The following is a 22,973-nucleotide window of genomic DNA, read 5'->3' as shown; positions in this document are numbered from 1 at the left end:
AGAGTCATCATGGAGGATTAGCTTCATGTGTTGTGAACCGGAGCCACAGCAGACTTTTACAAAGACACACATCAGTGTTTCTGTTACCGAAACACCCAGGATTAAAACCGGTGACAAGAACACTTATTTCAGTGTCTGGTTCTGAGCTGGGCCTTGATGATGCACAGAGCCTCCGGAGAAAGCTAATGCTAAGCTAAACCTCGAGTCATCACGTGAAAACGAGAAATATGCACACATAAAGTCAATAAAACCACCACACACATAAAGAACCGTTTAACAATGATCACACACGGAGCCCGGCTTGTTGATTTGGAAGTTTATTGCTCACATTTCATCTACAATGGGTCATAGCCGAGTGGCTTTCTCCCGGAGCTAACAAGCTAGCCGCGACAAGCTAACGGGAAAATTCACTGAATACAAGCATATTATGCATTGAAAACGTCACTAAACAGGCAACTGCTTGAAGCAGCCTTTATGATGATCACACACGGAGCCTGGCTTGTTGATTTTGTAGTTTATTGCTCACATTTCATCTACAGTGAGTCGTAGCCGAGTGGTTTCTCCCGGAGCTAAGGCACTATTAGCCACGACAAGCTAACAACCTTCACCTTCACAACATTCATTGAAAACAGGCAGCATTTTATGCACAAATAACGTCAATAAAGCAGGCAACTACTTGAAGCAGCCTTTACGATGATCACACAATGAGCCTGGCTTTACACATTTGTGGTTTATTGCAGACTTTTCATCAACAATGAGCTGTAGTCGATTATAACAAGCTAACGGGTAACCTCGAAAAACCATTGTCCACCTGCACAGATAATGTCCGTCTTTTGAATCGTATGGGCTCCTGCAGATCCTGGTGTCGTCCATGGGGGTATAGTTAGAGATCCATAGGGCATGGCAGATGCAAAGAGAAGCCTCCAAACAGCAGTTATTTTTCAGGCAAGAGCCCCTTCCAAGCGTCCGGTGTGGAAGGTTCGTCTCCAAATAATATCCTGTGTGGCCATTGTTCACAAAGTGATAAACAGTAGCTCCTTTCCGACAATAAAAAATAAAATGCACCGATCGTAGTTTCAATACTGTGGAGAAAGTGTTGTGCGCGTGGAGGGGGCGTGTCATTTTGAAAGAGCAATTTTATACAAGGCAGTTATTCTAATTTACTGCATTGACAGACCAACAGAAGGTTTCGTCATCATTGTAGTGTGATATAGACTGGTGCTATGTGGCTGAAAAAAGCATAATACCCCCTCTTTAAAAAAGGCTAGATGCAAGTTGGCCATTTTATACTCACTACTGCCACCTTAGGTCATACGTGTAACTGCACCTTCTATATTAAGCCTGTGCATGACGGCACTTCAGACCCGAAGTAAGACACATTAGGACATGGCTGGAACATGTAGGGGGAGGAAAATAATACATCATTTTAACATTTTTAAACCCTGTATTATCCCTTAAAGAATGCCGATGCTTTTCACACCAGCTACCACCTCATCAGATCCTCAGATCAAGTTGTGGACTCATCCAAGCAGAAAGGTCTGGGTCCACAGGTCGCTCAGACGTTGATGGGAGCACAGACAGCAGCGACGGGTTAGGACGGCCGGGTCTGGGTAGGTCTGCAGTGGTGTGTGCGCCTCCACCCATGCCGTTGTGCGGCCTTACGCCTTGTACAATTGAACGGTGTGTTTGGCACGAGACGCTGGCCAAACGCAGCAGCTCCGTCCCCGGGCTAAGCTACGTGACGGCAGAGGCGAAAAGGCAGGCTGCAGGTGAGCTGCGCCCCCAATATAGAGTCGGATCTAGCAGTGATTGGTTAACCAGCCGAAGTACGCACCACCACATGTCCATTCCAAAGACATCCCTGGCCTTAGATGGTTTGAGGGTTTTAATTATGTTAATGACTATTTAAACATATTGCAATATAGTACATACAATATTTATCTACACACATGCAACAACACTTAACCTATATGACTAAAGTATTCATGAAATTCTCCCTAATTAAAATAACACTTTTAAAATGCCAGAGTAAGCCTGAGTATGGGATACGGAAAGATTTGGGCCTGAACGTTCATTTCATCAGTCCAATAGAAACTTCGAAGGACCTTAAAAAGATCATTTCCCTCCTGCGCCTGTATTCTCCTGAGGATGTCCAGTTGTGGTTTAATAAATCCAAGTTTTTTACACTCATTTTTCAGAGTATAGCACTCTCCGCTACTCCTCCACTCTCAAACTCTCCGTCCCACCGGCCAAACTCATCACCATGGGGCACAGAGCATTCAGCCGCTCTGCTCCCCAGCTCTGGAACTCTCTCCCCTCCGACCTCCGTACCATAGACTCTCTGCCACTCTTCAAATCCAAACTCAAAACTCACCTGTTCAGACAGTCCTACAGCACCGAGCTCCGCGCTCACCTTCCCAATCGTCTGTATTCTGTTGTATTCTGTTGCTCTTGTTTTTAATGTTTTGAATGTGTCCATTGTAGAGTGTCCTTGGGTGTTCTGAAAGGCGCTTTTAAATAAAATGTATTATTATTATTATTATTATTATACTGTACTCCCCTATGTGTAAGGAGAAAGGTTTTTCAGGCTCACTTTATCATCAGGGCTCGACATTAATGCCAAAAGCTGATTTCTAGTCTGGTCAGTAAAACGTATTCTTACCAGCCACTTTGATGATTTGGATTTAGTATAAACTATATTTGGGAAAGTTTTAGAGCCTCAGCTATTTCATTTTGCTCGCCCGGAACAGTTACGTTCCCACACTACGTTTCTAAAGCAGGTTATAGCAAGTTAACTTTGTCCCGCAGAAGCAGAGACAAGCTCCGCCCCGCCTGTAAAATTCTCCCACGCACCCCTCACGGTTTACAATGTAAATCCTGAGGTTGATGGTCAGGGTTGCCAGGTAGGAAGGTGTCAAAAAGAGGCAATTCTGACACAAATTAGAATAGGACACACCGGACTAAACAAAACATTATACATCTAAAACATCATTTAAGAAACTGCGAGAAGCCAGAAACAGTGGAGGATATCTTTATGATGTGAAGGAAATGTAATAGATAAAGGGTTTTAATTAAAAGGAAAATAGAGGACAGTGGGGAAAGTTTTATCTTAGAACATATTTTATGTAAGATCACAGACGAATAAAATATATGTTTGATTTTTTCCTGCACACCGGACTCATTGATAGAGGACAGTTGTTGTTGTTGTTTCCTGTAGCTTGCTATATTATTACCAAAGATGTAAGTCATAATGATGTGGCAAGGGGAGGATTAACTTTGTTTTTACTTAAGTTTCGAACGCCACAACATCACCCCAGGAATTTCACCGGGACATTTAACTCATACAGACCGACAAAGTACAAGGCTCACAGGTTCGTCATGATACAATAGAATGTTCACAGTACAAAAGGTTACTTTATTTCATGCGTGTGGATTTACATCTCCCAGTTGGCACAGTTCGTTTTCAATGATTAGGCTAAATACACGGATGTCAGTTACATCAGTACACATGTTCACTTGAGTCACCATGTGCTGACTCCATAAGCGACCAGACAAGACAGACACAAAGTGCTGCACGAAGGATTATATTTTAGAGCCATTTAAATAAAGTTCATATCTAAGCCAAGGCTTTCAACATAACGACAGGCGGACATAGGGTTCCCAACTTGATAACAGAAAAATAAGGGAGACTTTTGGGCGACCGAGGTGAGGGGGCAACAACGACATCAATAGACAAATATAGCCGCAAGCGGCGATTAGCGGCCCTCGCCGACCGCCCTGCCCCCTTTGGTCTCCCTCAATCAAAATTTACGGTATTGCTACTGCCTTTATATTTGTTTTTTAAGTTTTTTTCCGAGGGTCTTAGTTTTAGGATTTTTGGAATGCGCTAATGTGCCCTCTCGGTATCTGACAAAGTTTGTGTCAGAAAAACAAAACAAAAACTTTTTTGACAATACTGAGAACTCTGCTCTTAATTTATACATTATACAGAGAAAAATGTGTACACCGCATTCCTCATTATTGTGCAAATGACATTTTTCTCTGATTTCCTAAATTGTCAACTCAAATGAAAGTCTTTAACTTGTCGAGGATCATTTAACCCTTGTGTCGTGGCCACTTTGTCGACGTGTATCTCTGTCATAGTTTTATCAAATGGTCTGAATTTTCAGATATGCGTTAACATCCATGACTTTTACCAGTAATTTTTTTTTTTTACATTTTTTGAATAAGTGATTACAATGTTATGAGAAAGAGTTACACTCGTGGTCACCTGGAGTCATTTTTGACCCCATTTTGTTTCTCTAATATCTCAGCCATAAAATAACCTTTTTCAACAAGTTTGGGTTCTATCTTTAGTGTAGCTTCAGACTAATGGCCTGATACAAAAAAAATGTTTTTTTCATTTTTTTTCAGTGTATAGGCCTTGTTTATGTAAAAAAAAACACCAAATCCTGAACAAACAACAGTCATAAAACATCAAAAATTGAATTCTGAGGATAACTCGGACTATCTGGTCAGTTTCCAAGTGGAAATAGTCAAACTTTTGTGTTAATGCAATTTTTGAATTTTCTCATACATTTGAATGAGAACAAATAGTTACACTCGTGGTTACCTGGGCTCATTTTTGACCCCATTTTGTTTCTCTAATATTTCACTCATAAAATAACATTTTGAAATAAATGTGGGTTCTATCTTTAGTTTGACTTCATAAAAATGCACTGATAGTAAATTTACCAGTTTTTATTATTTTTTGGGTCGGTGGGACATGTTTATGTAAAAAAAAGTCACATTTTGAGCCAAAAATGGCCCTGTAACACTGAAAATCCTGAAGTGGATATAACTCTAAGTATTTGGTGAATTGGGCACTGGGAGAGGCTCAAAGGTAGAGCAGGTTCTGTTTTTGAAAAATGTTTCATTTTTGAGTGAGAGCAAATAGTTACACTCGTGGTCTCTGGGGCAAAACCCCATTCATTTCAATGGACATGAGCCGATCCTCCATGTTTTCTGTCTTTGACCTTTTGTACCGACTTCATTTGTGCTTCAGATATGAAACCATTATTATGTCTCCATCCCAGAGGACCTCCTCTACATGCACATTCACCAGATTTTGAATTCACATATTTTTACAATAGTTACAGGCCCTAAAGCCTGAAAACAGCAGCAGCTCTCCATTCATTTCAATGGCAGTTTCCTCCATGTCTGTGATTCCAGCTACATTTTTGACTTTGGCCTTTCATACAAACTTCATTTGAACTCCAAATCCATAACTTTTTTTTAAATATACACTCCACAGAGCCTCCACTACATGCACATGTGCCACATTTTGAATTCAGTCATTTTTTCATAGTTTTAGGACCCAAAAAACAGTGCTATGACCCAGTTTCGAAATACAGCCAAACTGTGATTCTCACTCTCTTATTTCAGGAAAGTCTCTATATTCTCATCAAAAATCTGCTCAAAGCAGAGTTTACATCATAATTCATGAACCTTTATCAAAATATTGAATGTTCAGTGCAGTTTGACAGTGAAAGTAAAGTACAGTAGAGCAGAATGTGTTTGGAAAAACAAAGCTGTTAAAGGTATACAAACAACTGATATTCTATAAACACCAAACAAATGCACATTTATTTATACAAAATCATCTTTTTTGGTCATGATCTCTCCTAAAACTGCTCAGACACTAATAAGCATCAGATTTTATGATCTGTGATAAAGTTTTGAGTGTTTACAGCCTTTTGTCTCTGCAGGTGAACAGCCTATGTTATGTTCATGTAAACCTGTGTGGACTCTCGGACTTACTGTGTCAAATACAACCTCAGAATGTGGAAATATGGTCAAAATCAGAAAAAAACACAATGAAAGCATTATAAATATTCACAAAAATAACAGGACATATACAATGGAATATGAATAAATGTTTCTAAGAGCAGCTGGTGCAGATGTGGACTGTGGGTCGGGACTGACCTGAGAGATTCTCTTTTGGACGTTTGTTTTTCAAACTGAGCTGTGATGGAGGAACGTCTGTGTTGGACGATGTGTCTGTGTTTGAATTGTGTTTTTATTTGTTCTAAAGGTCCAGGAACATGTTCACTGTGATGTGTTGTCTCTGTAGTGGTGCTGAAGCTGTATTTGACACAGTTTAGTTTGAGTGTTAATAAACGTCACCTGAACCAAACATGAGCTGTTCTACTGTTCACCTGGAGAGACAAAACGCTGTGAACACTCAAAGCTTTATCACAGATCATAAAATCTGATGCATTTCAGTGTCTGAGTAGTTTTAGGAGAGATCATGACCAAAAAAGATGATTTTGTATAAATAAATGCATTTGTTTGGTGTTTATAGAATATCAGTTGTTTGTATAACTTTTACAGCTTTGTTTTTCCAAACACATTCTGCTCTACTGTGGTTTACTTTCACTGTCAAACTGCACTGAACATTCAATATTTTGATAAAAGTTCATGAATTAAGATGAAAACTCTGCTTTGAGCAGATTTTTGATGAGAATATAGAGACTTTCCTGAAATAAGAGAGTGAGAATCACAGTTTGGCTGTATTTCGAAACTGGGTTATAGCACTGGTTTTTGGTCCTAAAACTATGAAAAAATGACTGAATTCAAAATGTGGTACATGTGCATGTAGTGGAGGCTCTGTGGAGTGTATATTTAAAAAAGTTATGGATTTGGAGTTGAAATGAAGTTTGTATGAAAGTCAAAAGTCAAAAATATAGCTGGAATCACAGAATGGAGGACACTGCCATTGAAATGAATGGAGAGCTGCTGCTGTTTTCAGGCTTTAGGGCCTGTAACTATTGTAAAAATATGTGAATTCAAAATCTGGTGAATGTGCATGTAGAGGAGGTCCTCTGGGATGGAGACATAATAATGGTTTCATATTTGAAGCACAAATGAAGTCGGTACAAAAGGTCAAAGACAGAAAACATGGAGGATCGGCTCATGTCCATTGAAATGAATGGGGTTTTGCCCCAGAGACCACGAGTGTAACTATTTGCTCTCACTCAAAAATGAAACATTTTTCAAAAACAGAACCTGCTCTACCTTTGAGCCTCTCCCAGTGCCCAATTCACCAAATACTTCCAGTTATATCCACTTCAGGATTTTCAGTGTTACAGGGACATTTTTGGCTCAAAAATTGACTTTTTTTTTTACATAAACATGTCCCACCGACCCAAAAAATGATAAAAACTGGTAAATTTACTATCAGTGCATTTTTATGAAGTCAAACTAAAGATAGAACCCACATTTATTTCAAAATGTTATTTTATGAGTGAAATATTAGAGAAACAAAATGGTGACCACGAGGGTAACTATTTGTTCTCATTCAAATGTATGAGAAAATTCAATAATTGCATTAACACAAAAGTTTGACTATTTCCACTTGGAAACTGACCAGATAGTCCGAGTTATCCTCAGAATTCAATTTTTGATGTTTTATGACTGTTGTTTGTTCAGGATTTGGTGTTTTTTTTACATAAACAAGGCCTATACACTGAAAAAAAAATGAAAAACACATTTTTTTTGTATCAGGCCATTAGTCTGAAGCTACACTAAAGATAGAACCCAGACTTGTTGAAAAAGGTTATTTTATGACTGAGATATTAGAGAAACAAAATGGGGTCAAAAATGAGCCCAGGTGACCACGAGTGTAAATCTGAATTATGGGGCACACAAGGGTTAAATGTGGTTTAAAAAATCTCCCAGTGAAAACGGTATTTAAAACTCAATCCACTGTTCCAAATTATTATGCAACTCATTGTTTCAATACATTTTAAAGCTTGTAATTAACTGAAAATGGTCATTTGTTGTATTTGTAGCATTAGGTCATATTTACGGAAATCAAAGATACAGAGCCTCTCGTAAGTATTCATACAGCTTGGACTTTTGCACATTTTGTCATGTTTACAATCCTAAACATAAAGATTTTATTTATATTTTTTTACTGAACGTTCACACACAAGTAACAGACGACAGTGAAGTGAAAGCAAAATGATACATGATTCTGCTATTTTTCATAAAATAGAAAAGTGAAAAGTGGGGCGTGCATAAGTATTCATACAGTATTTTCTGAGTGCATTAAATTGCCTTTATAACATTCCTAATGACTCCAGAATGTTCACACCTTGGCCTAACGGTTAAATAGAGGCACCTGTGTGTAATCTACTCTCAGTATAATTACAGCTGTTCTTTCAGGCCCTCAGAGCTGTGGTCACTAAACAACATCATGAAGGTCCAGGAGCACCAGAGAGGTCAGGGATAAAGCTGTGGAGAAGTTTAAAGCAGCGTTAAGTTATACAAAGATTTCCCAAGATTTAAACATCTCCCGGAGCAACTGTTCAATCCATTGTTCGGAAATGGAAAGAGTAAAGCACCACTGCAGACTTACCAAGACATGGCTGTTCACCTAAACTAACAAACTGAACAAGGAGACACTGGTAAGAAATGCAACCAAGTGCCCCAAGATAACTCTGGAGGAGCTGTGAAGTCCTGCCGCTGAGCTGGGGGAAACTGTACATGGGACAACTATAAGTCGTATCTACACAAATCTGGCCTTCATGAACGAGTGGAAGAAGAAAGCCATTATTGAAAGGAGAACATAAGAAATCCTGTTTGAAGTTTGTAGAAGTCATATGGAGGACACAGCTCCATGTGGAAGAAGGAGCTTTGGTCAGATGAGACAAAAATTGAACTTTTTGGCCCAAATGCAAAACGTTATGTATGGAGCAAACCTAACACTGCTCATCGTCCTGAGTGCACCATCCCCAGTGTCAGATATACGGGGGGGAGCATCATGCTGTGGGGCTGCTTTTCCTCAGCGGGGACTGGGAAGATTGTAAGAATAGTTGGGAAGATGGATGGAGCCAAATATAGAGACATTTTGGAGGAAAACCTGCTGGAGTCACAAGAGAACTGAGGCTGGGGCGGAGATTCACCTTCAGCAGGACAATGACCCTAAACACAAAGATAAATCTACAATGGAATGGTTCAATAAAAACATATTAATGTGTTAGAATGGCCCAGTCAAAGTCCTGACCTAAATCCTATTGAAAATCTGTGGAAAGGTCTGAAAACTGCTGTTCACAAACGCTCTCTTTCTAATGTGACAGAGCTTGAGTTGTTTTGTAAAGAGGAATGGGCTAAAATGTCAGTCTCTACATGTGCAATTCTTGTAGAGTCAGACCCCAAAAGACTTGTGCTGTTATTGCAGTAAAAGGGGGTTCCACAAAGTATTCATGCATGCTGTATGAATACTTATGCACGCCCCACTTTTCACTTTTCTATTTTTTGAAAATTAACAGAATCATGTATCATTTTGCTTTCACTTCACAGTTGTCTGTTACTTGTGTGTGAACGTTCAGTAAAAAAATGAAAATAAAATCTTTATGTTTAGGGTTGTAAACATGACAAAATGTGCAAAAGTTGAAGGTGTATGAATACTTTCGAGAGGCACTGTATTTCAATCAAAAACATCTTAACCGGTCAAGTTATATTTTACCAGAGGAGCTTCTTTGAGCACCTTCAAAATTCTTAAATTCATTAAACTTGTGAGTTTTTGGACAGTTTCTGCTTGGATTTCTTTGCAGGATGTTAGAATAGCCTCCCAGAGCTGCCGTTTGGATGAAAACTGCCTCCCACCTTCATAGAAGTTTTTCTTGATGAGGCTCCAAAGGTTCTCAATAGGGTGGAGTTCAGGGGAGGAGGGGGTCCACATCATGAGTTTCTCTCCTTTTATGCCCATAGCAGCCAGTGATGCAGAGGTTTTCTTTACAGCAGGACATGGTGCGTTGTCATGATGAAGAGGATTTTGTTCGGGAAAACACGGCTCTTCTTTTTGTAGCATAGAAGAAAGTGGTCAGTCAGAAAGAGGTCATTTTCACACCGTCAGGGATCCTAAAGGGGCCGACCAGCTCTCTCCCTATGATTCTGACTCCGCCCCCTCCTTACTGACGTCACAGCCTTGTTGGGACATTGTGGCCATTCACTCCTCCATCCATCTGACCATCCAGGGTCACACGGCCTCATCAGTGAACAAGACTGTTTGAAAATGAGTCTCATGTATTTCTGAGCCACTGCAGCCGTTTCTGCTTCAGCTTCAATGAACAGTTTAGGGGAGGCCGGATAGAAGGTTTATGCACAACTGCAGCCTCTGGAGGGTCCTACACCTTGATGTTTGGGGGACTCCAGAGGCACCAGCAGCTTCAAATACCTGTATGCTGCTTTGTGGCATCTGTTCTCCTAATCTGATGTGTTTGTCTGGCAGAAACCGTCCTCATTTTGCCTTAATCTGCACAAACCTGTGTGTGTCTGAATCATCCACAAATCTCTTATCAGTTTGATGATTGCGCTTCATCTTTCATGAAATATCGAAGGTTTTCATACCTAGACCAAGGCATTAAACTATTTCACGCTTTCATCAGCAGAAAGTCCCTTTTTCTTTCCTATGTTGCTTGAAAATGATGATCTGTATACTAAAGTGGAACACCCTTTTTCAGTAGTTTTTCCCTTAACTGGGCTTAACCTGAAAACTAATCTTCCCAGGTCTCTGAGATTAATGTCAGTGATTCAAAGAGCCCGAGACACAAAACCATCCATGAGTTTCATTGAAACTTTTTTTTTTACCTTTTTGATACTGAAATACAATTTGCATAATAATTTGGAGTGTGGTGTATGAATTTGTATCACGCTATATCTGCAAACTGAAGCATATTTTTAAATTTTACTAAGGGTTGAAAATACTTTTAGTTTGTCCAAGTACTTTGGATAACCTTTGGTTCCTCACTTCTCTAGATCTTCGCCAGGTTTTCCTCGGAGGAGATAGAAAAAGCACATGTTGCTGAATTATGGAGTTTAACATTTTTCCATCACAATAAAATGGGACATTCTGGTCATCGCTATGGCAACACCGTGAAAAATATGGCATAGGTGTGATTGACTTTTCTGATCGGAGCGACCAAATAGAATTTTGTGCCAAATTATATTAATTTTCGTGAAACAAAAATTTGTACTCACCATATAATTCCTATAGGGGGCGCTCTCGCGCCAAATTTGAATTTTGCCTAATGAGAGTGTTTAGGACTGTGACTTTAACACCTGACAAAAAATGATCAAAATCGGGCTTCATATGTGCGAATGGGAGCCATTTATTGTTTGCGAAAAATTGCAAAATACTTCGTCCAGTTTGCGGCTTCGCCGCATAAAAAAAGTTAAAGTTACAAAAATAATTTGGATAACTTTTACAGTTCTACTTCTCAAGAATATTTTCCACCCAAAATTAGCTCGTTCCTATTAACGGTCTAGGAGGAGATAGATTTTGTGCGAAGTGAAAAATAGAGGCGTATTCCCGCTTCGCGGGCTTTCATCCAAAATGGCCGACATCCAATATGGCCGACGGCCTTGCCGTAATAATATTTTTTGCTCAACTTGTCATGATGCACGTCTGTACCGATTTTCAGGATTCTACGACAAACTTCATTTTTGCCCGTGTCCTATCCTGCAATACAAAAAAAAACCTGAGGTGGCGCTAACGCGCCATTATTTTGAAATTAAATATTTGGAAATAGTCAAAAGTTTCGTCGGATCGGGTTTGAATTTTGGGCCAAAATTTGAACGAAATCAGGCTTCATATGTGCAAATGGGAGCCATTTATTGTTTGCGTAAAATCGCAAAATACTTCGTCCAGTTTGCGGCTTCGCCGCATAAAATCCGTAAAAGTTAGAAAAATAATTTGGATAACTTTTAAAGTTCTACTTCTCAAGATTATTTTCCACCCAAAATAAGCTTGTTCCGATAAACGCTCTAGGAGGAGATAGATTTTGTACGAAGTGAAAAATAGAGGCAGATTCCCGCTTCGCGGGCTTTCATCCAAAATGGCCGACATCCAATATGGCCGACGGCATTGCCGTAATAGTATTTTTTGCTCAACTTGTCATGATCCACGTCTGTGCCGATTTTCAGGATTCTACGCCAAACTTCATTTTTGCCCGCGTCCTATCTCGCAATGTTAAAAAAAAACTGAGGTGGCGCTAACGCGCCATTATTTTGAAATTAAAAATTTGGAAATAGTCAAAAGTTTCGTCGGATCGGGTTTGAATTTTGGGCCAAAATCTGGGACTTTTCGTCGATGTTCACTGGGTGAAAATCGCGACGGCGCGAAAGAAAGAAAGAAAGAAAGAAAGAAAGAAAGAAAGAATAATATTCTCACACGAAAACAGTGTTTCCGCTTACGCGGGTACCATAAACTATATATTTTCGGAAAGTGCTCGCGCATTCCTACCTCATGGTAGAGGTCCTGGGTCACTGACGGGCACTTCGTGCCCGTCAGTGACCAGTCGCCCATTGACTTTTATGGGCTCTGTACAATTACAATGTTGATTTTTGCATTATATATGTATGTGCACGGGACGTGCACGACAAGAGGAGTGCATTAGTGAGTGTTTGAGAGGAGGGGAGCGCTTCGCGCTCATTTTTTCTGTGCGCTCCGCGCACTTTGGGTGAGTGCGCTCCGCTTCGCTCCGCGCACTGTCCAAATACAATGTTTGTTTTCTGATACATGTGCACGTGCACGGAACGTGCACGACGAGAGGAGTGCGTTAGTGCATGTTTGATAGGAGGCGAGCGCTTCGCGCTCGTTTTGTGCGCTCCGCGCACTTTGGGGGAGTGCGCTCCGCTTCGCTCCGCGCACTCTACGCGATTACAAGAGGCCCTTCGCCAGCCCTGATGGCGCTCGGGCCTAATTATTCTTCATTTGCTTTAACCAGCTTTATAACATACGGTATATGCATCCAAACAATGTTGTATCTTTTATTTATCTATTCATGCTATATATTTTACTTCTTTTTTTTTAAGAGGTGCAACTCTTGAACGTGTTAAAGCAGTACTAAGTAACGTGTTTACCTTAATAAATCTGCTTTGTAGTCCCTGTGGGGGTAATACAAGTGTTTATGGGACGATTGGAGGGTCTTTCATCTCCCCCCCCGGCGTCTCTGACCACCGGTCCGGAGAAAGCAATACACACTAATGTAATCACGAAGAAGAAGCTAACATGCTAACGGGCAAAGCTAGCTGCGGGCTAACGTCACTTTAAACAGTATTTACAGCCAAGTTTGAGTGAAAAAAAATATTTCCATTGTACAATTGAATGTACAATATCCCTCTCTCCCTTCGCCTTTCCTGTCAGCGTAGTATTTACTCTCCAAGACAATTATTAAGTTAAAAAATCATAACTTGCTACTACACCTGCAGTTGCGCTTATGGCCTCTAGGGGGAAGAGTTACTTAATACTGCTTTAAGCACTTTCTTTCTATAAGGTTAAGTATTGCATGCTTATTAGATTTGTGCTTGTTTATTTTTCTTTCTTGCTAAAACCACACACAGACTGTAGTAAGTAAGTAAGAAGTAAAAATAGATTAGTCAGTTAGTGATATTGACTTATAGCGGTCAAGTTGTTGTCTTCAGGAATCAAAGTTGATTTTTCAAGGTGGTTTAGCCATAGTTTATTAAAGCAACACACACTTTTAAATCTGGCATTAGTTTCATGTATGTAGCCTACTTTTATTTACAGTCAAAATCTCCCCAGTCCCTGTGCCTGCCTGTGTCAGCTCCGCCTCCGCGAGCTGCTGGAGAGACGGATACAGACTCCACACATAACTGCAGTGATAACTTTAGCCAAGACTCCTGTGCTGCTTTTGTAATGCGCTCAGAGACATGAGAAGAAAGGTGATCACATGGTTTACTTTTCACTCCACAAACCCAGCCCAACTTTATCTAACCATAAAACCAAAAATATGAAGCGGATCTCTCTCAAATAAGAAGTGGCTGAAAGCTGGGGATGCGCTGACTACATTTATGGATTAGTTTAAGTTTGTAGAGATCTTGACTTTGTGTAAATCTCCCTCTGTCTCCCCGATCCCATTCTCTTACTCATTTAGCCTTAGCCTTTCTCTATTTTGTCTCAAATGAAGCCATGTCATATCTACATATTGATATTCCAATGACTCCGCAAACTTGCATCCTTGGAGACCTACATCAATTTAGTAATGCTTCATCAACGAAAAAGAATGCATTTCTATCATTATGCATTATAACCAAAAGAATAATTTTGAAAAAATGGATAGACAATGACTGTCCGACTCATTACGACTGGTACGCACATGCTATGGAGACGATATCAGTGGAAAAAACAGCTTTTAGATTATACAATCTGGAATCCGATTATCTTGAAACATGGGATCCATTACATGAATTTATCTTGAGTGTTAATTGAATGTACGACGTGTATGTATATATGTGTGTGTGTATGTCTATATACATGTGCACATATCGTTATTGTTCTTGTGTTTTATGTCTGTTGTTTACTTGAGTCCCTTAGTATATATGTCTTCTCTATAGCTTTGTAAAAATGTTTTATACACAAGGTGTAAACGGATTGGGTGTGGGGTATTTAGTATTTTTCTCTTTTTCTTTCTCTTTTTCTTTTCTCTGTTGTTTTTTCCTTATATGTTTACATCCTTTGTAAATGTATTGAATAAAAAAAAAAAAAAAAAATGTAGCACAGAGCGGTGCATGCCTGTGAGCATCGATGAAGACAGCAATACGGGGTTTTTTAACGTACGGCATCGTAGAAGCTGTTGCATTAATTCCTGGCAAAACTGCTATTTAGAGGCAGGTTGCACCAAAGAACATAAACTGTGGTCGTTTCTGAGCGTGTTCCCTTCAAATGCGCATTTACGTTATAAATGGGTTCACGGACCTGTAAATAGAGCCTTTTCTCCCCGCATGGTCTAGAATGGTGAAGCATTTGCCGACTATGGCAAGGCAAAAATGTCCATTTCATGGCATTTATATAATTTCTGATGTTCCTTCATTATAAACAAATTATCAGATGATGTTTAGTGGCCGTTGGAAGTGAACTCAATGCACACTTCTCTGAAAATGAATATATTTCAATATTTGGATCAGAAGCCACATTTATGTGTTCATTTTAGTATTAACTATTTCATTAATGACTTCTAACTAGGCTTTGACTCCATCTAAAGGACGCTGATGGGTTGACAACAGCTGAAAACATCTGCATTGTTCATAATTTAGGATGTTTGTGTAAATGCTAATGCTCCATAGGAAAAGTAAACCGATCAAAATACAGAGTTCTCCAAAGTCCCAGAGTAGCTGGCTTAATTACTCTTTCCGGAGGTAGTACGCCATCTGTCCTTTCTATGTTTAGTTGTATAAAGCGTAAAAAAGCAGCCTCAAAGCTGCATTATAGTCAACGGGGAACTGCCTTACTAAGCCCTTGTTCCGGATTGCCACGTGGTTCACGACGTTGTGCCGTCTTCATCAGTGACTTGGTGGGTGACGTAGATCTGTTATGTTAGGATGGGGAGAAGGAGAGAAAGAGATTTGCTGTTTTTATTTTCAAAAACACAGGATGATTCCGTATTTCAAGGGACGGTTGGCAGCCACTACCGCTAGATGTGCAAAAGCTAAAGCAAGCTCCCGCGCTGCCATCGGAAGCTCGGAGTAAGGAACGGGGGGGTGGAAAAGCTCTGTGTTAGGAATTCATTTAGCATTAAACGCATTCATTTGCAAACTGGCGTAACCTGGGCAGACACGACAGAGCGCTCGAACCGGGTGGCCCAGAGACCGTGCCATTGGTCCAACAACCCATTCATCCGGAAGTGTCCCATTGAGATAAGATGATAGGATAAGATGATACTTTATTGATCTCACAGATGGAGAAATTGCATAAGCAGAGGTGCATTAGCCCGACATCTCTTTAGTCAGATCAAAACAGGCCCGGAGATGTGCTCGGAGTTTACCACGCACGCACTGAAGAGAATAGCTATTATTTGCATTTCAAAGTGTCGAAAAAAAAATAATATGAACTGATTTAACGTTCAAATAATCCATATATTTTTATGATATGATGATCTCACTGTGTTTTATTTGTTTGTTTTTGCTTTATTATGTGTGGACTCCTGCTGCATAGTCATTTCCTTCGGGACATTAATAAACCTTGAACCTTGATAATTATTCATACATTTTAAACAGTTAATTAATGCTAACCCTAAACTCCAAGCACATCTCCGCTGTTTACGGTCAGACCAACGAGACTTCGGACAAATGAGTCCCTTTTTTTCTGAGTAAAGAGACGTCGGACTAATGGCCCTTCTATTCAATGGGACATTTTTCGGAATAATTAGTCGTGGAACTAATGGGTTTGTCGGACTAATGGGCCGACCCCCCAGATACCAGGGGTGGAAGTGAGAGGTCAGAGGGGCAACCTAAACAATGCATTCTTCATAGGGCGACGCGATGGTGCAATAACTGGTAACTTTTGAAAAGAAATATTCAGTGAAAACAAACCATTTTCTGCTCTTTTCTTACAGTTGAGCAGGTTCTTTGTGAACATCAAATACCTGATGAGAAATTAACTGCTAAAGACACATTTTTCAATAAACACAAAAACTCCTCAAAACACTGATCATCTTTTGTTTTAATCAATGTAAAATCTTTATGTTGGAGCTGTCACTCTCGCATAATGATTTATTGTTTGTACAGTTTTACGAAGAACCTGCATCAAGCGCAGGTGCTGTATGTCCACTGACATCCTGTCCCTGTTCAGTCGACACTATCACTGTGGGTTTTGAAGCTTCTGGAAAACAAATGAAAATATTGCAATTTGCAGAAAAATCTTTCACACAAACAATTTATGGTAAAAAAAAAACAAACAAAAAAACAATGCGTAACAATTCCATATGAAAATACCTGCTTTACAACTGATGCTCTTCTGTTCCCAGGTCCCATTAATGCATTGAATCGTGGAATTTCCTTCCATGATGAAATCGTCCCGACAGTCGTAGGTGAGTGTAACGTTAGAGTTATATTCTTCCTCAAAAGAATCCATGATTAGAGCATTTAGCACTTTAGGAGGAGGTAAGCACTTGTTTGCAATTGCTACAGGAAAGACAACGTGCAGAGAATGAGGGAATGTTCAGAACAAGACGTAACACTCGAGTAACTTACGGGTGCAGATCTGTTCAAATGGCACATTTTTCGAAGTCCAATCCCCTCCGATGCAAGTCAGCTCTTCTAGATCAGGATGCAGATTCTGGTGTCCTGTGTCACACTGAATGGGGAAAGTGTCCTCTTCACTGAATCTCTGACTGTTGGACGTCACACTCGTGTTCGGGATGTGAGGAACTGGCCCACAGTCTGTGTCGGCTGGAGGAGAAAAAGAAACATCGAACAACTGAATCTGAGAATGGAAACGTAAACTTCTGTACATCTCACCTATTATTTAGAAAAAAATGCAGTGGACATGGATTATATTATGTATATGTTTTATCAATTGAAATAAAGTCTCTGTAACAATGATATAAAAGTCTAAATCTGGTGACGACTTTGAATGGGACACCCCCTACAGGCAGCAGTGGAAATAACTCATAAAGAAAATAATTTACAGCGTGGTTTACAGCTTCAGCTCCGTGTGATAAACACACTTTGGGCAGAACCAAATAAGAGCCGAAAAAATGTTGGATTATAGGCTTAAAAAATGTGTGACAGTTTCTGGTTTTAACAATGATGTAATTGTATCCAGGAGGTTTTGAACGAAGAAGAAACAGTTAAATTAAACAGGATTAACCGGAGGAGAACTCAAAACTGCATGAATGTTGTAAAATACTACTCCTGGTCTGTCTTTGATGAGGGAAACACATTACAACACGGTTTGAAGCTCAAAACAGTAGATTTTGCTGCTGCCATATTTGACTTCCTTGGGAAAAGCTGAAAGCACCAGACACTCCAATCATCTACAGCCCCCAACGTCCCTACGGCATAACGCATTTAAAAAATACGGGACAATTTCTATCACCCGCTACAAGCACATTTGCGAGCCGTCTCACGAGCACAATCGAGCTCCAAGACGGGTGAAATACGGTAGTTTCCCGGCCAAAACGGGAGACTTGACAGCTACGTAACCTTGCAACTGTCAGCCTTCTGCAGGTGGCATTTCTCGCGAGGCCAGAAACAGAGTTCAGTTTGGAGGGGCAGAGGAGTGCTTTTTTTGTATATTTTGTAATAATACGAGAAATTTACAGGATAAAGCTAATTACGGGGAGACGACGGGAAAGAGGGGCAAAATCTGGTAGTTTCCCGGCCAAAACGAGACACTTGACAGTTATGCCCTACAGTGAATGAGGTGAATGAATGTCTGGAGCTTGTTGATCAGAGCATCCTGTGGCTTCAGAAGGGCAGCACCAAAGAATACACAATTACTCAACATGTGAATTTAGCAGGACTACACTGACATGTGCCATTTTTCATTTAACAAAATACATTTGAAAAGTACATTACCAACACATTCTGATGTCTTCCATTTTCCCTCATCGCACGAGGCTACATCCCACCAGCCTTTGAGGAACAGTTTATATCCCTCATTACAGGTGTAGTACAGCTTGTTTTGCTGTTCATGAGAAAATCCATTGTTGATGAGTGGACTTCCACACGCTGCTTTTTCTGAAAAGACACAATGTTCATCGTGATTGGTTGGTATTTAATATAAGCTATGAACGGTTGAGCCATGTACTGAAGCAAATATACCTGGACACTGGTGCTCTGACATCCATCTCCCAGACTGACAGCTGATGATGAAATTCTCCTCTGAACCTGTGGTGCATCTCATCTCCACAGTTTGTCCGTGTTGATATCTTTTCTTCCTTTTGGAAATCATTTCTCCATTTCTGATGTTTGGTTGTTCTGTGCACGCGACATCTATACACGACACAAAACCAAATTCACAGGTTTAGAGAACAGAGCCTTTGTGACTGATACGATGAAATGACTTGTTTTCACTATGATAAATATGATTCTACACAAGTACTGTACATTGAACTTTTAGAAGAAAACAAAACTCGGGCTCCTTCCGAAACGAGCAGATTAGTAAGAGCTCTTACGCCAAACCGGATGTGCGTCAGCGTCCACCATGACAAGATGCTTCCGAATTGGTCTGCCATTCAGGAAGTAGGAAAAGGAGCAATGCTAACTATCTTAGCCACTTTAGCATAGGGACCTCTGATGCTAACTAACCGGTGATTAGGAGCTATGTGCTATCCCATAAGCCACTGCGATATAACAGTTGACCCCATGAAAGGTTAAGGATTAGTTGTTAGTGTTTAGAGGCTACAATTTGATGGCTTCGGAGGCAGCCAAAGCTAATCATGGGCTAAAAGCTGGATGGCCACATTTAGAGGAACGACTTTGCAAATGAGAGCTTGAAAAACACGCTGATGGGAGAGGTTTGTCAACGGTGCAGTGGTTTGTTCCTTATGCTTTACTTATCTGAACTGTTTATGTGACGTTAACATAACAGAGACATATTTAGTTTGTTGTGCAATGTGTCACGTTAGCATTCTGTATGCTTATTCAGCCTGTTGTTTTTATGCCATTAGGCATTATATGGCTAGTGCGTCTGATACTCCGGAGCGACTTATATATGTTTTTTTCTTCTTCACTACGCATATTTTGGCAGGTGCATCTTATACTCCAGAGAGACTCATAGTCCGGAAAATACGGTACTAAGCCTGTAGCTAAATTGCGAGAAGTACTTAAAATTAGCGAAATGTGCAAATGACTTAACTGCGTGAGCACAGTCTGCTCAAAACTACTGCGGCTGTTATTCCTGACAGAGCGCCTTTGAGGAAACATTTACAGGTTATGATGGATAAATGACAGATGTCCACAATCCATAATTATCACTTTGTAACACATTGAGTGCCGTGCAGTTTTTGGGGATTTAGCTGTTGAGTGCCAACAATCCAGACCGTTTTTCATGATATGTGTAGCATCACAGCATATTCTATGTTATAGCTATGGACACATGCTGTAGCTCCATTGGTGAAAACAGTTTAATTCTACGGGCCTCAATTCCTGAGAAATCCTAGGCTAAGCAGAGGCCAGTTTTGATCAAAATCTTTTTTCTAGATTCGGAGATAACGGTGGTTTTATGCAACACTTTACATTCTGATTAACTCCTCTCTCCAACTCTCTCCTCACTGGACTCACATTAACGTTATGAGAAGAGGCAAATGCCTAAATATCTCCATTTCAAGTCAATTTTCAACGACAACATTGTTGACACGTTTTGAAACGCCGTGTGTTATCAATCGCTCATTATCTGGTTCTCAGATTGAAGACTTAACCCGGATGTTTCTCAGCCGTCCTTGGACAGATTTTGACCATTTAAAAACTCAGAGAAACGTTCAAATCTCAAGTGTTTCGATCTTTCCATGGGAATCCCCCTCGGACTAAAAAGAAAAGAAACGCAATAATACATATGAAATGTCCAGATCCTGACTCTTCACAGGATCATTTATTTCACTTCTGTTCATCACAGAGCTGCCAAAACCACACATAATGGGGCTGTCACTTCTTGACGATCTTGACAAACGCTCACATACGCTGAACTTTCTATCTCTTTTTGGGCGTATGCATAGAGTATTCATAGCGAGTCCACAACTTATGCCCGGCTACAGCCTAACTTACGCATGACGCACGGCAGCGTAATGCGACAAGCCAGTGTCCTGAGCGGGGCAGCAAGCGAGGATCAAGCGAGGATCAAGCGAGGATCAAGCGAGGATCAAGCGAGGATCAAGCGAGGATCAAGCTGCACCATTAAAACAAGCCAATTATTATAGTATCTTTGTAAATGAGCCAGATACAAACATTTGTAAACGTTTAGAAGAGCACAAACGGCATTGTATTGTTCCGTGCGAAGGTTTGCCCCTGCTTCTGCCATGTACTCATTTCTTGTGCAGTTTTACTTCACAGTCATGATAAATACAACAGCAATCGCTAAATGGAATCATTTTCATTTTCCCCACCTTTAATTTTGCGCATTGTGGCATAATTGCAGTGGTTTGCTTATTCAGGAGGATCCATGCACCAAGTTTGCCCTGCGGCAAATATCAGCTGTGCTTGCTTTTTGCTCCTCTTTAGTACACTCTACTGCGTTTGTACGGGTCAAAAAGCTGAACAAATGACCCTCTTAATGTACTTACACTTTCCTTCAACAGCATTCTTCATGCTGCCTCAGAATTAGTTCACACATTTGCTGAGGAGGTTGGGATATCCCTCCAAAAGCTAAATTGCTTGACATTTAGAGGGGGCGTTGAGAGTACAGACAAATATGTTATTATTTAAAATAATATTTGCTGGCATTCTCAGATGGCCCCTGGGCCTGGTGTGTAAGTGATGCACTTTATATATTTCCCCTTTATTACAGACACAGTCTGCAGCGTTTCCTTCTTTCCTATAGTTTCAGTTCCAACCCTCCAGCGCAGCAGTAGGACCATCAGCCGCCTCAGCCTGTCCATCCACTTCTCCAAACCAGCAGTGTTTCAGAATGATTTCTTAAAGTGTGTAGTTTGTCCTGCAAAAAGCTCAATAACTTGCCTGATGTAGCATGTGATGTTTATTAAAGCTGAAAGGAATAAAGCCGTCCCTCCGCTCACTTTGCTGCAGCCACTACAAAGTCAGACCCGAGATGAGTGTGAGGCGGCAGTCCTGGACACCGCTCCAATGTGCAAATACAACACATGCAGTGGTTAAAAGGAAATTGTAGCTTACTGGAACAGTTGTGCTACAGCTGCAGGATTCTTGGAGCTGAGCTGTACACGAGGTGCAACAATGCAAAAAGGAAACACGAGGCTTATGACGACGACCACCGCTGATGCTCTTCATTCATCAGGAGGTAAACGCAGCACAGTGGCACTGACACATGTTGGAAACGTCACCTTAAACCGCAGATTAGGTGTGGTTTATTTAGAGAAAACTGTCGTTGTTTTGGTGACAGGGGTGGGCACGCTGATCTACTACGCGCAACCAGACATTCACTTGACTGTTCATATTAAACTTTATTTATGTTGTTATTGGCGTTAGACCGGGGATCGCTGTACCAGGGACACAGTCCTGGGATTATTGCTAAAAGCAGCTTGAGCGCCTTGACTTCTGAAAGAGAAAACCTCCTACTGTTGCAAACAAATCAATCATAATCCATGATATAATCACGCCCTGAGCCTGTGCTTTTAACGTGTATATTTTAATTTAAGCATCAGATTAAATGTTCGAAAATTAAGCCATTTGGAGTGATGTATTTCTCTACATTCATGGATTCTGAAGGAAGAATACAAGGCAGCGCGATATAGAGGAAAATAAAGGGAAGGTTGCCATAGGACAAAAAAGAGCAGCGCTCCGGCCTCAGTCGGCCTCTTATCTAATAAACAACGGAGCCACGTAGCGCAAAGCCAGCACTACCTGCACGACCACGTGTCCCACGTTGCGTTTTAGTTTTGCACGGACTGTGCCAGGCGGAAGATCTGGCCCAATTAATTTGGTTGTTTTTTGCATAAACATGAAGACATGGCTCTTCAATTTGAAATATGGCGATGGTTTGTTTTCATACCGTGTGTTTGTGCACATTTACCTTCACATGATTTTCTTGTCTTCCACTCTCCGGACTCACAGGTCACACTGAAGGGGGTTCTTTTACCTTCACATCTGAACTGCACACTCTCACCATGCTCATACTCTGTCTTCCTGACACTGACCATCTCTCCATGTTCAATGTTTGGTTGATCTCTACATGGTTTCTCTACACAAACACATCACACATAGTATATATTACTATGAAACTTTGCGTAAAAATGTTTTGATAATTATTAAAAGTGACACCAAGTCTAAATTAAAGGTGTATCCCAGACATTTGCTTCCAGTATCACATTATCAAAGATGTTTCCTCCTAATGAAGTGGTTCCAGGTCCATCAGGTTGGTGCTTACCTCTACATGTTGGTTTTGAGCCTCTCCAGTTTCCATAATAACAGTCAACATAAAAGGTGACTCGATGGTCATAGGTGCATCTCAAAGAGACTCTTTCATTGTGTTCATATTTTTCCTCATTATTGTA

General features: G+C 40.5%; 1 protein-coding gene and 1 long non-coding RNA gene across 2 annotated transcripts in view; both read right to left on the bottom strand.

Moving 5' to 3' along the window:
• The window catches only part of LOC306977355 (complement factor H-related protein 1-like), a 40,777-nt gene extending 18,172 nt beyond the window's left edge, over positions 1–22,605 (bottom strand). Inside the window, exons 1-4 of the mRNA XM_079575658.1 lie at positions 22,493–22,605; positions 18,613–18,783; positions 18,367–18,528; positions 17,038–17,235 (exon numbers count right to left, since the gene is read on the bottom strand). Coding sequence (XP_079431784.1) covers positions 17,038–17,235; positions 18,367–18,528; positions 18,613–18,742 — 490 coding nt within the window. The 5' untranslated portion in view covers positions 18,743–18,783; positions 22,493–22,605. The remainder of the gene's footprint in view (positions 1–17,037; positions 17,236–18,366; positions 18,529–18,612; positions 18,784–22,492) is intronic.
• LOC306977358 overlaps positions 1–22,957 on the bottom strand; it is a 68,257-nt gene extending 45,300 nt beyond the window's left edge. The window contains exon 1 of the long non-coding RNA XR_013793831.1: positions 22,847–22,957. This is a non-coding gene — a long non-coding RNA (uncharacterized lncRNA). The remainder of the gene's footprint in view (positions 1–22,846) is intronic.
• Between the last annotated feature and the right edge of the window lie 16 nt (positions 22,958–22,973).

The sequence above is a fragment of the Gobius niger genome, assembly GCF_951799975.1.
Source record: "Gobius niger genome assembly, chromosome: 17".
Classification (NCBI taxonomy): Eukaryota; Metazoa; Chordata; class Actinopteri; order Gobiiformes; family Gobiidae; genus Gobius; species Gobius niger.
This window is presented reverse-complemented; position numbering and strand designations above follow the sequence as displayed.